Source organism: Diabrotica virgifera, chromosome 2 (genome assembly GCF_917563875.1).
Source record: "Diabrotica virgifera virgifera chromosome 2, PGI_DIABVI_V3a".
In the NCBI taxonomy this organism is placed as follows: Eukaryota; Metazoa; Arthropoda; class Insecta; order Coleoptera; family Chrysomelidae; genus Diabrotica; species Diabrotica virgifera.
The window spans coordinates 170,186,742-170,205,054 of record NC_065444.1 but is presented as its reverse complement, the minus strand read 5'-3'; the positions used below and the strand labels follow the sequence as shown (position 1 = coordinate 170,205,054).

Here is an 18,313-nt window from a genome sequence, read left to right as displayed (position 1 = left end):
CCTCTATGCAGCTTTCCACAGCTATGCAACTTACAATACGTCTGAGAATCTGAAAATGGTGAGGGGTTGAAAATAAATTTCCGATTTTTGCCTTTTGTGACAAAATTTTCCACAGTAACGTATACCTATATTTTTTTACACCATCAGAAAATAGAGGTTTCATTAAACAAAAAAAAATGCCAACTTCTTTAAAAAAGCTAAAAAAATTTCGGGAGATTTTTCAATTGAAAAAATGCTTACATTTTCTCTTAAACATAAAAAACAAGAGTTTAAAAAAATATTTTTATACAAAAGAATTACAGCGTGTTTGGGACATAAAGAGGTAAGTTTCCACCATATTTGGTAAAAAAAAAATTTTTTTTCAGTGAGAAAAAAAAAATAAAATCAAAAACATCGAATTTTCCAATTTTCTCGGATATTTTGAGGTTATGTGAAAAATGTTTATTTACAAAAGTTGTAGATCTTCTTATAGCCTACAACTTTGCGATTTAACTTTTTTCGATAGGATGTGCCGTTTTGCCGCAAATCGTAATTAACCGTTTTCACCCCTAAAAGCGCTCCCCCAACCCATGTTCCCCTCATCCAGATTTGGTGAAAAATGTTCCACATGTTATCTAATATGTGTACTTTCATTTGGAATTGGTCTCATCCTGCCAGGGCCGCCGTTAAGGTGTTGGCCGCCCGTCTGCGACTTAATATTTGCCGCCCTCTTTCAATTTCAACACTTTAGAAAAATGTACTTTACTAGTATTTAAAGAAATGTGCAGAAGTAATGTGTTGAGTAAATGTCTTGTCACTTTGAAAAGTCGACTTCATTGTCTTTCCAAAGAGACGCTAATTGTATCTGAACGTATGTTGTCCTTCCGGTGAGCACCGATTCCACAACGATAGAAACTATTTTCACCTATTATTTTTAATAAATGAAATGTCTGTCTGTTCCCTTCTCCCTCTTTTTCTCTTCCTGTTCTCTTTCTTTCTTCCTGTCTCTTGGTTTGCTGTTTCTCTCTGTCTTCCCTCTTTTCACTCTTCTCTGTATTTTCCATTGCTTTTGATTACACTGGTTCTAGATCCGATTTATTCCTTTTCTTCCACTTCTCGCCTCCACCTTTCTCCCCTCGAGTTTCGTCCCTTCCTTTTTCCCTCCCTCTTTTGTTTTCTCTTTCGCCCCCGCTGCTCTCTTTTCCGCCTTTATTGTTTTCTTTTGTTGTCCCATTTTTCTTCCCACGAGTTGAGTCGTGCTGATCGGTTCAGTGTGGCAGTGTGCCCTTGCCCCTCCAAGGCTATTTTCCACTCGGGTTTGCCATCTCCCTTAGGCATCGCTTGTAACCCACTATGTTACCCCTGGGCCATCACCCCTTTGGCATGATGTGTTACACCTTGAGGTTGGGGTGGCGGTATATTAGGATGATACATAGCCGTCATCCCTATGCATATCCGTTTGTTTTCAGTGGTTTCCTCCACTGGTTTCAGAGGTTTTCACCTCGGGTATAGGTTTGGGTATCGGGACGTGTACCTAAGATGGGTAGGGGTGGGTGTCGTATGATAGTTGGGAGTATTAAAACTATGTCACAGGGCCAGGTTAGGAGCTTGGCTAGAGGAGAGCGCACAGCTGCTCCAATTTGTTGCCTTTTACGATGAACAGGAGAAGCTGTGGAGGTATTCTACTTAAGCGGCCCGCCTCCACACGGAGACGAGAAAAATATCTAAAAGTCCGAAAGCCGCCAGACGCTTTGAATGAAAAAGTATTCCCCGAACTGCTTTATGACCATACTTGCAAAAGAGCAGTGCATACAATAAATAATATTTTCTGATATTTTTGTTTAGATTAGGATGAAAAAAAAAACTATAAACGATAATAAAACATATTTTAGTATTATCAGGTAATAATAATAATAGTTTACAGAATTATCTGAAACATTACTATTTAATTATTTGAATTTATGTTCGTTTTAAAAAAAGTATTATCATCAGTGGCCTGCTTTTGGCCGCCCCTATTGTTTGCCGCCCGTGTGCGATGCACACTTAGCACACATGGTAGCGACAGCCCTGCATCCTGCTATTAATTTTTTATTGTTTTTTTGCTATTTGCACTGGTCTAGTAACTCTAGCTCTAATTGTTTTTACGGCGTCAACTTTTTTGACAAATAAACATAGGCGGACGTTTTAATCTTTATTAATTAAACGCGAAATGACAATTTTCAATCAAAATTAACTTAAACCCAAACAAAATTAGTATGATTGAATATTGAATAGGTATTTTCAACATCTTTCAAATGAGATAATAATAATAATAGTCTCCCGTTTTATACCGCTCACGTGGCTTTGGGAGTATAGCAGGGTAGTCTGCTATATCTAGGGCCTACGGTGTACAAGGAAGGTAACAGGGCCAGTGCTACGCTTCAACCGCCTATTATTACCCCTGGTTTTACCCAAGGTACTCATTTTATTCAGGCTGAGTCGACCTGGGGCCTATAAACATTTTAAAAATGTCTAGTTGTTCTTACCGGCGGTAGGATTTGAACTCTGGACCACCGGTACGCTAGCCTAGCACACTACCACTCGGCTACGCCGGCCCTTTCAAATGAGATATCACTTGCCATAAGTTCGTATTTAAAATTATCAGTCAAAGTGGCTCTGTAACGTCATCTGTCACTAATATGTGACCTGTTATGACTATTTGAGAAGCCTACGTTCGTTTATTTCCTGACTTCAAATTTTACTACTATAACAGTGGTGTCATGGCAAAATTAGCAGTGCGGAAACGCAGTGCCGCAACGCACTGCTAATTTTTGTTTACAAAACCTAAAATATCTATTATTTTTTTTCTTTTCTTAACCAGTGGGGGAACGGCGTTCCCACGCGTTCCCACACGATGACACCACTGTACTATAAGTATAATCGTTCAAAAGATACGAGGGGGAGGGGACTTTTGGCTAGCACTGTAGATGATGTATCCCTGACCTTCTATTAACTCATTATTGGTAAATAGTATATTATTATTACTGACTTTTTCTTTCAGTATCTATTGGTAACCACTTAACTAAAGCCTTCATTTTCCACATTTTTCTTCATTTGTAAGATGAAGACTGCTTCTTTGATTTCCTATTTTTTATACATGTTTCTTTCATGCATATACTTTCATTTTATTTTGAGCTCATCCTAGGCATGTTTGTATATCTGGGATAAGTACAAGTGCCTGTTTTTCATGTATGATTCATGCTAATTTAACTTAAAATTTAGTGCTCCTGAGGTTTCTCTAAGATAAAAATTGTTGCATTTACAAGGTATTTTATAAATCCAATTCTTTGATCTCTCATGTGTGTTGTTGTAGAGCAGGTATTTTGGGCTCTATCATAATAGTGATTTGATGATTCCCTTTTTGATATTTACATATTAGGTATGTTGTGATTTGATATCCTATAACACATCCATAAATGATAGCGACTTCTTTTTTTCTTTTACTACGGTGAATTTGATTGTACAGTTAATGTCAATAACTGTAAAAAAGACAATATAATGTTTTTTTGGACAATAACTATAAAACGGATTAATCAAATTCACCATGGAAAAAGTATTTTTTTTGATTTATATGTTATAATTTATACTAGAAACCTACCTGCAGCTCTTCAAATTGTAGTGAAAATATCATTTTTAGTTTCTTCTCCTCTGAACTGTAAACTACACCTGTATCTTTATACCTTTTAATCATGGCCAGATCACGTAACCATCCCTTTTTTAACGTAATAGATCCTGTTATTGGAAGCTGTAAATTAAGAAGAAATATTTTAAATGCCGTGTACCACAGAAAAACAAGCAAAATCATGATTGTGTTTTATGCCAATAAAAATGGCCAGTATAACTGCATTTAAATTGCATGTGACCCCGCTCTGTGGCTCAATGGTGAAGAGAGCCTACCTTTGGATCCAGGGGTCCAGGTGAAGGTTTCGATATTCAGTGACATTCTGTGTAGTAATTGAAGCTAGCCCGCTAGTTGATATTATAGTCTTCAAAATTACATAATATATTTATTAAACTGTACTACTGTATTGCGACACAATGTCGATGTTAATATATTTTAATATTAATAATCAAAAGCAGCATAGCTTCCCGCTTTCCTGCTCGAAAAAACTGAAGGGGTACTTGTCAAGATGAGTGACACAAACCGAATACTTATGTAATTATGTAATAAATAGTTCTGTAATTTTAAAGACTATTATATCAACTAGTAGGCTAGTTTCAATTACTACACAGAATGTCACTGAAGATGATCTGACTAGATCGAAAAGGTTCTGATGTTTTTATATAATCCATTTGGATGACTTTTTAAAAGTTGTTTAACAAAAATTATATACCATTATACAAACCGAAGTTTTTTACTTCTATGTAAGTTTTTTAACTATGGTATACAGCCAATCACTGGGACTGAAATTTGTTTAAAATCCCTGTGGTTTGTTTAAAAAACATAATTTATTAAGAGATAATTCCCATGGCTGGCTACATTTTCTTTTTCAGCCTGTCTACTTCCACTCCTGAACAACGGCCTATCCATCAGTTCTCCACTTTTTACCTGTTTTTGCTTTCAGTTTTTGATGTCAGTGCTTTCCAATTTTGCTTTTATGTTCCCCACTACGACTACGACTGTGTTCGTGTGGTCTCCAATCTACAATGTTTCTCGTCCATATTTGGCTGTATTGTTCTGCGACGTCTCCTATCTAACTCCATTTCATTTGCGCGATTCTTCCAATTGCATTTTTTACTTTCGGTTTAACATAGCTACTTCGATGGTTCTTTGTATTTTTCTTAATCTATGTGCTGATTTCGGTATTACGGTCTTCTTTCCATAGGTCATAAGTCTCCATTCCATAGGTCATAAGTGGTAGGATTAAATACCCTTTTCTTTGGATTTTTTTTTCGTTTTTTATTACAACAGTGAGTATTTCTACCGCTGTTCAAGTCATTTGGATTCCTTTAGTGATCTTTGCCGTTTGATTTTTTTGGTTGGCTATATACCATAATTAAAAATAATTAAAAGGAGAATAGGGACTTCTTTTTTGTACTTGGTGTATTTAGATTTTTACTAAAAACTATCCAAAAGATTTAGTTAATATCAAAATGTTTTCGGTCTTATCACAATATCACCAGTGATACATATACATACACGTCCAAAAAGTCACTTGGAACGAGGTATAAAAACCTTTAGGTTTATGGCGACCTACGGCCAGGCCTTACCAGAGCTACCAGCTATCTCATCAGTTGGATGTGCCCTTACAAAAATCATACTACCTTGGATACAAACCTTAAGATAATTCAATCTATATTCAAGATAATATGGAGATAGTTGGTAAGTGTTTTGGGACCCTTTGGAATCAGTATGGGCTTGGAGTATCTCCAAGATACGGGAAATAACTATGTTTCAAATAGAGCGTTCACATGTCTCAGAAGCGACGGAGACGGAAGCTCATAAACATCGGTTGCTCGTCTGTATTCAGAACCACAAGATAAAGAGCTGCTAATTGCTCTGCCAACATCTCTTCATGAGTACAAGGACTGGACTGGACGAAGATACCATTCCGATGATTTTACGTTAAAGTGTCCCATTAACACATACTCGCCCTCTAAGCTGCCTAATATCTTTTATTGGTGCCATGATCTCATTCGCAGTCGCCTATTCTATATTTGGAGAAATATGTATACCAGCTTACTCGAGCCCCTATAGCAGGGCTTCCCAAACTGTGCGTCGGGATGCCCTGGGGCGTCGCGGCTTTATTCCAGGGGCGTAGCGTGTCAGCGCGGACTTTTATTCGATATTTTAAACTGATATATGACTGAAAATAATATTAACTGGGAAAACTGTGTAGGCGTGCGTACGAATGGTGCCCGAGCGATGCCTGGACAGTATGGAGGACTAAAAGCTGTCATCAAAACCAAGGCTCCAAGTGTAAAATGGACACATTTGTCATACATAGAGAGGCCTTAGCAGCAAATAAATTACACTTGAATTAAGTGTTGTGATGGATAGCATTATTAAAGTGGTGAACTGCACACGACCAGTGAAATCAAGACTTTTCAAGAACTTTGTGAAGAAATGCCTTTAATTTATTAATACAACACTCGTTGGTTGTCCAAAGGCAACGCACTCGCACATGTACATGAATTAAGAACTCAATTTTACACGTATCTACATACAGAATTGCATAATATTGCGCAAAACTTTATCAGAGTTTATAATAAAATTAGCGTACCTCTGGACATATTTAAGACATTAAAAATGATCTTAATAAGTCTTTGCAGGGAAACAATACTCATATCCTGCAATTGTCAGATAAAATTACTGGCTTTCAGAAGAAGTTGCTCTTATGGAAGAGAAAATTAGAATATCAAGAAATTAACTGTTTCCCTGCTTTACAAGGTATCCACCAGAAAAATCGATAGAAATCCTCGATCCCTCTTTAAAAAATATGTTTACGCAACACATGTCATCATTGAGTGAACACTTTGAGAAATATTTTCCCGAGGATCTGGAGCAATATGACTGGGTCAGAAACCCTTTCCAGTCATCCACACAATCGACACTTTCAACAGAAAAAGAAGAAAAACTGACAGAATTGTCCTGTGATTCTAGCCTAAAGCTTTTGGAGCTCAGTTTCTCATCAATATCATGCCATCAGTACTTCTGCATTAAAGGTTTTATTACCATTTGCGACTTCGTACCTGTGCGAAACGGTCTTTTCTGCAGTTGCAGTAGTAATTAAAAACAAGTACAGGTCAAACACAAACGTAGAAAAAGAAATGAGAGTGGCAATTACCAAACTGAAGCTCCGGTTTCATAAGCTGTGCCCAAAAAAGTAAGCACATCCCTCACATTAACCAGCCAGTTACATAAATAAATATCCCTTTTTATTTTTGTGCCTATAATATAATAAATTTCTAATTCTTAATTTCTTATAAAAATTTCTTAATTTCTTAATTTCTAATAAGATTTATAAATGTTCAAATAGTGTTTTTTATAACTATAACCTGTTACTAGGCTAGTACTAAAATTTGTAAGTATTATTGGGGTTGGGTTGAGGGGCGTCGCAAAAAAATAGCAAAGTCTCAAGGGCGTCACAGTACGAATAAGTTTGGGAAGCCCTGCCCTATAGGATTAGGTAAAAGGATACCATAGAATTGAATATAGAGCTGATACAAAATACTAGGTCTATCAATAGTATAGTAAGAAAAAATACATGGCACGCGAATGCAATGATGAGAAACCGCATTACCGTAAACTGTAAACAAGTTATAGTTAAAGTAAATCAAGTTAAAGTATCCAAACTGTAAACTTAGTACAAAGGAAGTAGCACCGCATGCCTGAAATTTAGAAGGATGGTCAAGGACCAAGAAACATTCTACGTGCCAGAAGCTCAATTCTTAAAGTTCCATCTTCTATCGAAGGTTGGAAATCATCATGGCAATGCGGACCATGTTGACTGCCGCTCTAAATAGCTCTGCACTACTGCATTCGAACCATTCCCGTAAGTTCTTAAGGCAGGATGTTCTTCGTCTTCCCACATTTCGCTTTATCGAACTTTGTCTTGCATATTAAGTTGTAATAATGAGTATTTTTGCTGTCTCATTATCACATGTCCTAAGTACTCAAGTTTTTGCCTTTTGATAATTAATATTATTTCCGCTTCATTCCTTATCCTTCTAATTACTTCCACGTTTGATTCCATGATATATATTCGTACGATTTTTCTGTAACACCAAAATTCAAAGGCGACCAACTTATTCAGATGGACTTGTTTTAATGTCCACTCTTCCAAACCATAAAGAAAAGTAGAGAACACGTAACATCGAAGCATCCTTAGACGTAGTTCTAATTTTAGTGGATATTATATCCCGGCAACAAAGAAACTTTTTCAGTTTAAAACACTTTAACTCCTGAACCTATTTATCCTCATAAGTTGTCACAGCCTGACCACTTTTTGAAGCTTGAATAAGTTCTACTCTTGTGTATCAAATTCATACACATAGGCTCAGGGAGAGCCTTAATACCTGTTGTGTATTAAGGCGGGTTGACATTACTAGTGAATAACATTTATGGAATGCATAGATACAAATGTACTGCTCGAGTTTGAAAATAGATAATAAAATATCTAACAATAGCACGGGCAAAATACGTAAGCGTGAGCCACGTTCGTTATTCACTAGTAATGTCAACCCGTCTTAATGTATGATACACATAGGAGTCAAAGTGTGAATGATGTACGCGATATTTTAATACGTGTCTTAATTTCTTTGATTTGGTCTACATATTTGATGCTATCCATGTTCCTAATTATTTGTTCATAGTTATCCACACTCTCTCCACCAATGTCAATCACAAAATCTGGAAAGAAAATTTGACATTTTCTTGTGAAATTGTAAGCTATTCCATTGTGTAATTTTTATTATTTAAAATATTTTAATCATTTAATTTTATTTGAAACGAAATATACTTACATTTAAGGCTGTATCTGGTATTTGCATTGGATCATATCCATGATTTATAATGAAATTTTCCATATTTTCCAAAACTTTATCCAAGAACTCATTTAACACTGCCGTTATATTTCCAGCACTAAAAACAAATGGCGACATTTAAATATGACACGAGTTTAAATTTTGATATTTATTACACTCAATTATTTATTAATTTAGCGAATACTCTAGCGTAAATACCTACATTACTCTTAAAATTACTTATAAATTAATTTTTTGAATTAAAATAGTTAAACTTAAATGACAGTATATATATGTACATTAAATGTCGATTACTCTTATTTTTTTAGAAGTCCTTTTTATAAAATAATTAAAGTCTGAATCCATGAATATTGAAAGTCTTTCCAATCTACCTTTTAAACTTTCTTTCGCATCAATTCTTTCCCGAGTTGACACGTTACATTGCCTCATCTACGTTGGACAACAGAAGATAAATACCACTTAAGTAATCTATGTAATAGGAGTGTTTCATGGAAACTTAAGCTGCAGACTCTGTGGCAGACAACCTAAAACACTTTTTGAAGACCGCTCAAGGCCTCCAAGAACACATTGTACCAATTCACCAGACCTATACAAGCTGGTATAGAAAGCATACTTTTGAAATTGGCACTATATATAAATGGAAGATCAATAGTAAGCCAATTGGCAAATTATAACCAGTTTATAACGGACGGCTTCAGAAAGAAGAAATCTCTGAAGTTTACAGCAATCGCTATATTATTCAAAATTACCTGTTTTTTAGAAATCAGTTTCTGTAATTTATTTTATATAGAGCGATATAATATACACTTTTTTTTTGGGAGGTGGGAATCTTTGCAAGACCGTCTGGGAAGATGTCCCAGGTGTGTCGGATTCAGTCCGTCCTACTTCATCTTGACGGGCCGCCTACCGACTAAACCCACCCCCTCTTTCTCCAGCCGACGAGTCTGGAACCGCTCTTAGCGAGCATCTCTGACCTGTCGACCTTACTCCTAACTTCCCTCTGGCACTCTTCGCGTGCATTCCATGGATTGGATGGCCTCCCACTCCCCCCTCCCGCACAAGCCTTGCGCCAGACCGGCCGGTGAAGCGACCGTCCACGCGCAACCCATGTGCGGACTGGGCGACCAGTGGGCCCCCATCTACGATGAAACTAGCAAAACAAAACCAGTTGGCAATTACCAGTAACACCAATCATTCATACATTTATCAATTCACACTCGCACTCATACCCATTTACTCCAGGTTAAAAAAGGGAGGCAGTCAGCGAGGTGGGATGTAAAATGTCCTCCCCCACTAGCTGCCCCAGGACAGAACAAACAAAAAAAAATAACAAAGAAACAGAAAATAGACAGAACGAAAACAATACCCAAGACAGTCGGCATGGACCAGACGTAGAGAGCTTCCCCATACTGGCTATCCGTTACGACGTGCACCAAATAAATAAATAAATACATGAATAAAATTTGTTAAAAAAGAGAAAATATTTGAAATAATGTTGATTACATTAATAAATAAATAAAATATATAAATAGAGCACAATAAAATAATAAATAAATAAGTAAAACCAGATAAAAAATATATATGTATATAGGCAGACAGCGGAGTTTGGATGTAAAGTGTCCTCCCTCCGCTGGCTGCCTTCTACGACACAAGACACCGTTATAAAATAAATAAACGCTCATCCCGCCTGCAGTCGCCTCCCTTTTTCTTCTTTATGCTTTATGGTCTTTGTGACAAAAATGATCAGATCGAAGTCTCGCTTGCTGTCTATAATAGCTTTATCGATTAGCTCGCCAGGCTCGCCTAGAGGGGATCCCAGGCCCAGCTGCAGCTCGGTACGCCCCGCGTGATATGCGGGGCATACGAACACGACATGCCGCGTGTCATCTACCACTCCACACTCAGGATCGTTCTCGGTTTTTCCTATACGATGGGTATATTTCCTGAACGATCCATGCCCCGTCAAAAACTGTGTGAAGTAATAGTTGACGCGCCGATGCCGACACCCGTACCACCTCACTACGTCCGGGATCAGGGATCTCGTCCAGTCCGCCTTTCCGACTTCGACTGCCCATTCCCTCTGCCACATCTCTACACTTGTAGCTCTTTCCTGTGGCCCTAAACCTATCGCCCCGTTGCCCCTCCGGTACATTCGGACTCTCTCCCTGGCCAGGATGTGCACCGGCACAGAACCAGCCACCACCTGTAAGGCAATGGTTGATACAGTTCTGTACGCACTGGCCACCCTGATCAGGGGTTTTCTTTGGGCCCTGGGAAGCACATCTTTGTATTTTTTCATCCGAAGGACCTCGTGTCACACTGGGGCCCCGTATAGTAGTATAGATAATATAGATTGTAGCACTATTGTTCTCTTTTGGGATCCGGGCCCACCGATGTTGGGCATTAATTTGTTCAGTGTAGAGGTCCTCCTTTCCGCCTTCCGACATGCTTCTTGCACATGTTGTCCAAAAGAGAGTCTGTCATCTAACGTTATTCCCAGATACCTAACTGTCCTTTGGGGTCTTATTTCGGAGCCTTGATATTTAAAAGTTATCTCGTTTCTCTTTCTTGGTCCCCTCAAGATTATTGCTTCTGTCTTTTCTACTGCTAGCCTTAGGTCGTTCTTTTCTATCCACGCCGCGGTCGTTCGTATCGCTTCATTTACTTTTTCTGTTATTCCCCAATTCGTATCGTCTTCGACCAGTAGGGCTAGATCGTCCGCGTATGCTATCGCTCTCACTCCTCTCTTCCGGTGTATTTCTAGTACCCCGTTATATAGTATGTTCCAAAGTAAGGGTCCCAGGACTAACCCATGGGGTACTCCTGCAATCATTTCTTTCTTTTTCTTCTTTGATATGCATACGGATCTTTCAGATAGATAGTCCTTTATTATGTTGGACACATACTCTGGAGCCCCAAATTCGACGATTCGATCTACTATGAGGCCCCAGTTAGCCGAGTTAAAAGCATTTTTTATGTTAAACAGAACAAGGACCACCCATCTTTTCTTGCTTGCCTTAGCCGCGTCGCTTATCCAGGTCGCAGCATCGACTGTCGATCTGCCTTTTCGAAATCCATATTGTTGATTTGATAGCACTCTCTCATCTTCCAACACGCCTTCCAGTCTCCTCTTGATAAGTCTATCATAGAACTTACCAAGGCAGTCCAGGAGGCATATTGGCCGATAAGAGGCTGCTGAATCGGGGGGTTTCCCAGGCTTTAGAAACAGAACTAGGTTCGCTTCCTTTAAGTCCATGGGAAACTCTTGCTGCTGCAGTAGATCGTTACATATTCTTCTGATCAAACCTGGTTTCTCTGTTGCTATAATCTTTATTGCCTCTGGTGGCAGCCCGTCAGGGCCGGGAGCTTTCCCTGTCTTCATCTCCTGACCAGCGGTTTTTATTTCTTCTTCCTTGAACTCCTCGACCATCGTTGGGAATATCTTGATAAAGTTTTGTATTTTCTTAGTGGGGAAGAGGAGTTCAGCTGATTCCGTCCGCTGGTCTTCGTCAAGTCTATATGGGGCGATTATCTTCAACGTCTTCATTGTGATCTTGTACGCATCGCCCCATATATCCTCGTCCAATGCTTTTATGACGGTCTGCCACTTTTCTTTTTTTTTCTTGTTTTATTTTTTTATTTAGCGTTCTCTTTATTTCTTTGAGCTCCAGGTTGCCTTGGCTTCTCGTGTAATTCCTTCGAGCTCTGAGGCATCTTTTCCGTAGACCATCTATCTCATCCGTCCACCAATAGGGGGATTTTTTATTGTTCTTCTATATAATATACACTAGAAGGCATTCATAAAGGCATGACTCTAGAACTATCTAAAACTTTTTTAGTTCAGAAACACATAGTGGTGCCTATTTTCTGTCATCCAAGGTAGATAGCACAACGTAGCGTGACTTTGTCAAAAGTATCAAAATTGATTTAGTTAAAGTCTTTCTTCTTTTAGCCTACCTTCGATATCTGCTTTGACTTTTAAGGTCCATATAGGCTGAAACATGTACCTAGTTTACATGTTTAGATTGATTTAAATATATAGGGTGAGGCAGATAAACGGCCTATTAGAAATAATTATCTCGAGAACTTAAAGGCAACAGAATCATGAAATTCGGAATGAAAGGGTTTTGAAGAGTGATCTATATAATGAAAATATTTTCATCTATTTGCTACTTCCGGTTATACCGGAAGTTGCTTATAACTTGATTCTTTTAATATTTTTACATTCTTGAATTCTCCTCGATGTCTTTCTTACTTAAAATATGAGGGTTTGTAATGTTATACAGGTTAGTTTAAAAGTTAATTACGTTTTATTTCTTAATTTCGTAACAATATTCACACCCTGTAGAATTGTATTATTTTGATTTGAAAACTCTATTTATCTTCAAATGATTTTTAATATAGTCTACTATTGTTAAAAATTATTAGTATAGCTAAATGTTGAATTTTAGTATACAGGGTTGGTCGAAACTCGGAATGAGTATTTTTGAACGAATGAGTTTTCTTAAATGGAACACCCTGTATTTTAGTATTGTAATGAAATGCCATTTTATGGTCCTTTTTTATTTATTAAGCATTCCCTACACCTAACTGCTTTATTTTAACTGCGTAGGTATTTTGATAGCTCAACCATTATTGGTAATTTTAAGGATAAGTCTAGATTAGAGATTGCAATTGCTGGATCCAGCATCCAGCAAAGCTCTTTTTTTTACATCAGCGCGGATCCGCAAACATGTCAAATTCGAAATAAGTTACTTAATGTCTTCATTAGCCTCTTTATTCAAAGCCGTGAATCGGCAACTTTCCATTTAATCACGCTGGCAGTAGCTCAATATGCTGGAAAGTTTCTATAGCTTAAAAGTTTGCATCGATAAAGCGTTGATATACATTGATTCTGCGATAAAATTCTCTGCTGGCGAGTGGTCAATAATCCATGAGTTAATCGCCACTTTTAACCGGCTGTAGAAGCTCTTTGCAGAATAAAGTCCACTTTGATAACGGCCGAAACAAACATGAAATTTATCTTAGACAAACTAAATAGCCATGAATCTAGCCTTAATGCCGATCTATTGGAAGCCCTACGCAGCAGAATCACGGAATGGCGATGGCGCCTCTATGAGATTACAGGTACATTAGTGAATTTACAAAATCAAAAAAAGTATGGGAAAGGACTAAACATTCTTGGTTACTTCTCCATGCCGAAAAAGAATGCAATGCAACAAAAGATGAAAAATTTGTTGATTCGTATAAATAAAGAAGTAACTGTGGGACCAGTGCAAGAGATAATGGAAGAAGATGGGCTAACTAATCCGGAGCCCGTGAATTTTACTTTGGAACAAGAACTTGAGATTGAATTGAAACGAGAAAGAGAAAACATTTATAGCCAAAAAAACTGGTTCTCAAAAAGATTACGCAAATATTTTGGAAAAGGAAATGGCGGTTTATGAGATCGAAGGAGTGAAAGGCGATCGTTTGTCAATGGTCTATGATTATTTGATGACCTTAAAACCGACTAGCACAGAGGCCGAAAGGGCTTCCTCCGTAACCGGCTATATGTGCAGTTCTGTGCGAAGTAGGTAAGGCCTATATTTTTAAGGTATCACTTTCAAAAAACTAAATAATTCATGTTTCTGCTGTTTAGAAATTTAGCATACAGACAAAAAAAAAACATTAAAATCGTGTTTTTATTTTGATTCCACATTTTGCTGGATCCGCGCTGGATCCAGCTGGATTTAGGCCAATCTTGCAAAAATCCAGCTGGATTGAAAATGCTGCTGAATTGCAATCCCTAGTCTAGATTACTATATATTTATTTCCGAAAAATTCTTTGTGATTGAGTATTTTCACGGCCTAACAAAATTTCACGTATTTTACACTAAAATACAGAGTGTTTTGTTCAAGAAAACTTAGAAAATACTCATTCCGAGTTTCAACCAACCCTGCATTCTAAAATTAAAAAATTAGCTATACTCGTTGCGTCTGAATAACAAGGTTCTATGTGTCATTTTTGTCTAAATTGAGATTTTTATGTAACGTGGTTCTATTTCATGTTCTTCACCTTAATATGATACTAGCACCGAAACATATATTAATAGGTGGCCGAAATACGAATTTTATAAGGTCCTATCTGCAATAATTAAATGTGTTTATAAGTTTGTTTTTCTCTGATTCTGGCTTTGGTTTAGAAGTAGAACCTTTAGCCACGTAATTGTATAACTTATCACTAAGTCAGAGGAGTAATGTGTAGTGTGTGTGTTGAGTAAGTGTCTTGTTACTTTGCAAAGTCCACGTCATTGTCTTTGCAAAGAGACGCTAGTCTAAAGTGTTTATAAGTTAACAATAAGACTTTATTAAATAACTTGAAGTTGTCGTATATATACTAATTGTTAAACGAGGGTATTATGTGGTAGACAGAACTTTATTAAATAAGTATATAAATTATTTCTCAAATCAGAACTCCTGTGTATTAACTATTGAAATAATCTTTTACTTCACATTAATTTAATTACCTATATATTTTTTTTAAATTCACATTGCTAAAACATACAAGTAGCGAGACTAGTAAAATAAATACATAACATAGAAACTTTAAAAAGTCATAACTAAAAATGGAACCTGAAGCAGTTAGAACTTTGTTTATTCCAATGCAACGTACTAACAATTAATAATAGTAGAATGGATTTATTAAAAATCATTTGAACATAAACAGAGTTTTTTCTGTCAAACTACTACAATTCTACAGGGCGCTGCATTGGAATGACAAAGTTCTATCTGCTTCAGGTGCCATTTTTAGTTATGACTGTTTAAAGTTTCTATGTTTTGTATTTATTTTACTATTATCGCCACCTGTATGTGTTAACAATGTAAATTTAAAAAAATTAATATATTTTTATTAACCGCAAAAGGTTACTTCAATAGTTACTAAAAAGGAGTTCTGATTTGAGAAATGATTTAAAAATATTTTATAAAGGTTTATCTTCCACATATACACTTATTTAACAATTATTATATAACAAAACAACTTCAAGTTATTTGATAAAGTCTTATTGTAAATTATAAACACTTTTAGTTCTGGCAGATAGGACCTTGTGGACTTAGTTGACTGTTTTTTATGTCAGTTAGAACTTTGTTAACTTATTACTTATCATCATTTAAAATTCTCTCAGATAGAACCTTGTAACTTACGTATTTCAGTCATATGTTAATAGATGTCGCTGCTAGTATCATATTAAGGCGAAGAACATAAAATAGAACCAAGTTACAGAAAAATCTCATTTTAGACAAAAATTGCAAATAGAACCTTATTATTCTGACGCAACGACGGTGTGAATATTGCTACGAAATTAAGAATAAAACGTGACTGTATAACATTATAAAAAATTATATTTTAAGAAAGAAGGCGTAGAGGAGAATCCAAAAATGTAAATATATACAAGGTGTCCCGTTTAAAAGACGAAGTTATAAGAAACCTCCGGCATAACCGAAAGCAGCAAATAGATGAAAATATTTACATTAAATAGATCACTGTTCAAAACCCCTTCATTCCAATGTTCATAATTCTGTTAGCTTTAGTTCTCGAGATATTTCTAATAGGCCCTTTATCTGCCTCACCCTGTATAAGCACCTAAGGCTTATTGAGCTACAGAACAGACGACCATTTTCAATAAAAGAAAAATAAATAAAACACCGAAGAATACCGAGTACATGATTGTCTGCGCAGTTTAGATCAAAGTTACTATTTTATAAAAACATATAAGTACTATCAGTAATTAGAAACTGTAAAAAAAAGTTAATGTAAATATGAATACAAATTAATAAATAAAAAGTACATCGAAAGAGTCAATCTAAATCTCAATTAAGAGTAATCAGTAGCGATCAACAGGTAGCAACAAAATATAATTTCGGGAGACAGTATCATAAACTTTGGCAACAGTGGTAATCTTTGACATTATCTAAGATTAATATTTTGACAATATCATAGTCGCGCTAAATGGAAGTAATAGAAACGATTTTATTATTAATAAACAGATATTTATAAAAATAAACCAAAATGGGTGAACATTTTATGTTAAGATATGTATTTAGAAAGGTATTTGCATGAAATGTCTAATAAGAAAACAATAATAAATAATCATTTTTTGTTGTGAAGCGAAACAAATTTCGATTTTCGCATAATTTTGGCACGGTTTTTAATGTACTTTTTCTTGGAAGGTTTCACTTTATTTTTCGTTTGATTTACTTTTTCCATTTTGTTAAACTATTGATAATATTTTTAGAAAAAAATCCTCCTAAAACTTTATATACTCGCATTAAAATTCGAAATATTTTTACGTAAAATATACTTAACCTACCTACATATAACTAAAACTCACAATTAACAATAATCTATTCTTTCAAAGAGGCCAACAACTTATACAACAACAACAAATATACAGGGTGTCCAGAAACTCTACCGACAAACGAAGACAGGAGATTCCTCAGATAATTTTAAGACAATTTAACCCAATTCTTTTAGTCCGAAAATGCTTCTTAAGGGAGCTAGAGCTCTTTGAAGATGGCGTCATGAAATTAGTTTTTCTTAAATACCTCCAGAACGCTTCTATTTAGAAAAACGAAAATTGGTATGCATATTTACTTTTCAGGAATAAATTAGATTCCATCCATTGCAAATTTATAGTACCGGTCATAGGCGTCCGTTTTGGGTAGAGCAACAGGTATTTTATCGCATAACTTTTTTTTCTTTAACTTTTATGCATTTTTGACACCGGATTATTAAATTGTGAGGTATTCTAGTACTAAAAGGTACTCTTGATTTAAGTCGGTAGGACACACCGTTTTCTAGAAAAATCGATTTGAAAAATTTTCGTTTTTGGAATTTGAAAAAAAATTGAAAGAACTATTCAAAAAAAAACGAAGTATTTTACCAACATAAAGTAAGAGTAACTTTTGGTACTCGAATACCTCATAATTTAATAATCTAGTGTCAAAAATGCTCAAAAATTCAAGACAAAAAGTTATGCTATAAAGTAAATGTTGACCTACCCAAAACGGACGCCTATGACCAGTACTAGAAATTCACAATTAGATTTATCTCTAAAATATAAATAAATGTACCAGTTTTCGTCTTTCTAAACATTTTTCTTTGAATTTTTTTTTTAATTCAAAAAGCGAAATATTTTTAAATCGATTTTTCTAGAAAACGGTGTGTTCTACCGATTTAAAACAAGAGAACCTTTTAATACTAGAATACTTCACAATTTAATAATCCAGTGTCAGAAATGCATAAAAGTTAAATATAAAAAAGTTATAAGATAAAACAACCGTTGCCCTACCCAAAACGGGCGCCTATGATCGGTACTAGAAATTTGCAATAGATGGATTAGATTTATATTTTGAAGATAAATACGCGTACGCGTTTTTGTTTTTCTAAATAGAAGCGTTCTGGAGGTATTTAAGAAAATCTAATTACAAGACGCCATCTTCAAAGAGCTCTAGCTCCTTTAGGAAGCTTTTCGGACTAAGTGAAGTGGGTTAAATTATCTTAAAATTATCTGAAGAATCTCATGTCTTCGTTTGTCGGTAGAGTTTCTGGACACCGTGTATAATAAATTAACTATCAATAAACACTACTTTCCTATGAAACAACAATAACAAATTCTTTAATTAACACACTACTGCACTGAACAGATATTGATAAAGATGACAGAATAGATTAGAGACAATCTGACGCAGGTTTGTCAAAATGACAGTGATAATTTCTCTATATTGCCTAATTAGTTATTTAGTTATAATATGTTCGATTTCTTGT

The 18,313-nt window shown here is 35.8% G+C and overlaps 1 protein-coding gene across 1 annotated transcript in view; it reads right to left on the bottom strand.

Annotated features, from left to right (window-relative positions):
- Nucleotides 1-18,313, bottom strand: part of LOC114333563 (uncharacterized) — a 40,141-nt gene that overhangs the window by 10,044 nt on the left and 11,784 nt on the right. Inside the window, exons 2-3 of the mRNA XM_028283454.2 lie at nucleotides 8,485-8,602; nucleotides 3,617-3,763 (exon numbers count right to left, since the gene is read on the bottom strand). Coding sequence (XP_028139255.1) covers nucleotides 3,617-3,763; nucleotides 8,485-8,602 — 265 coding nt within the window. The remainder of the gene's footprint in view (nucleotides 1-3,616; nucleotides 3,764-8,484; nucleotides 8,603-18,313) is intronic.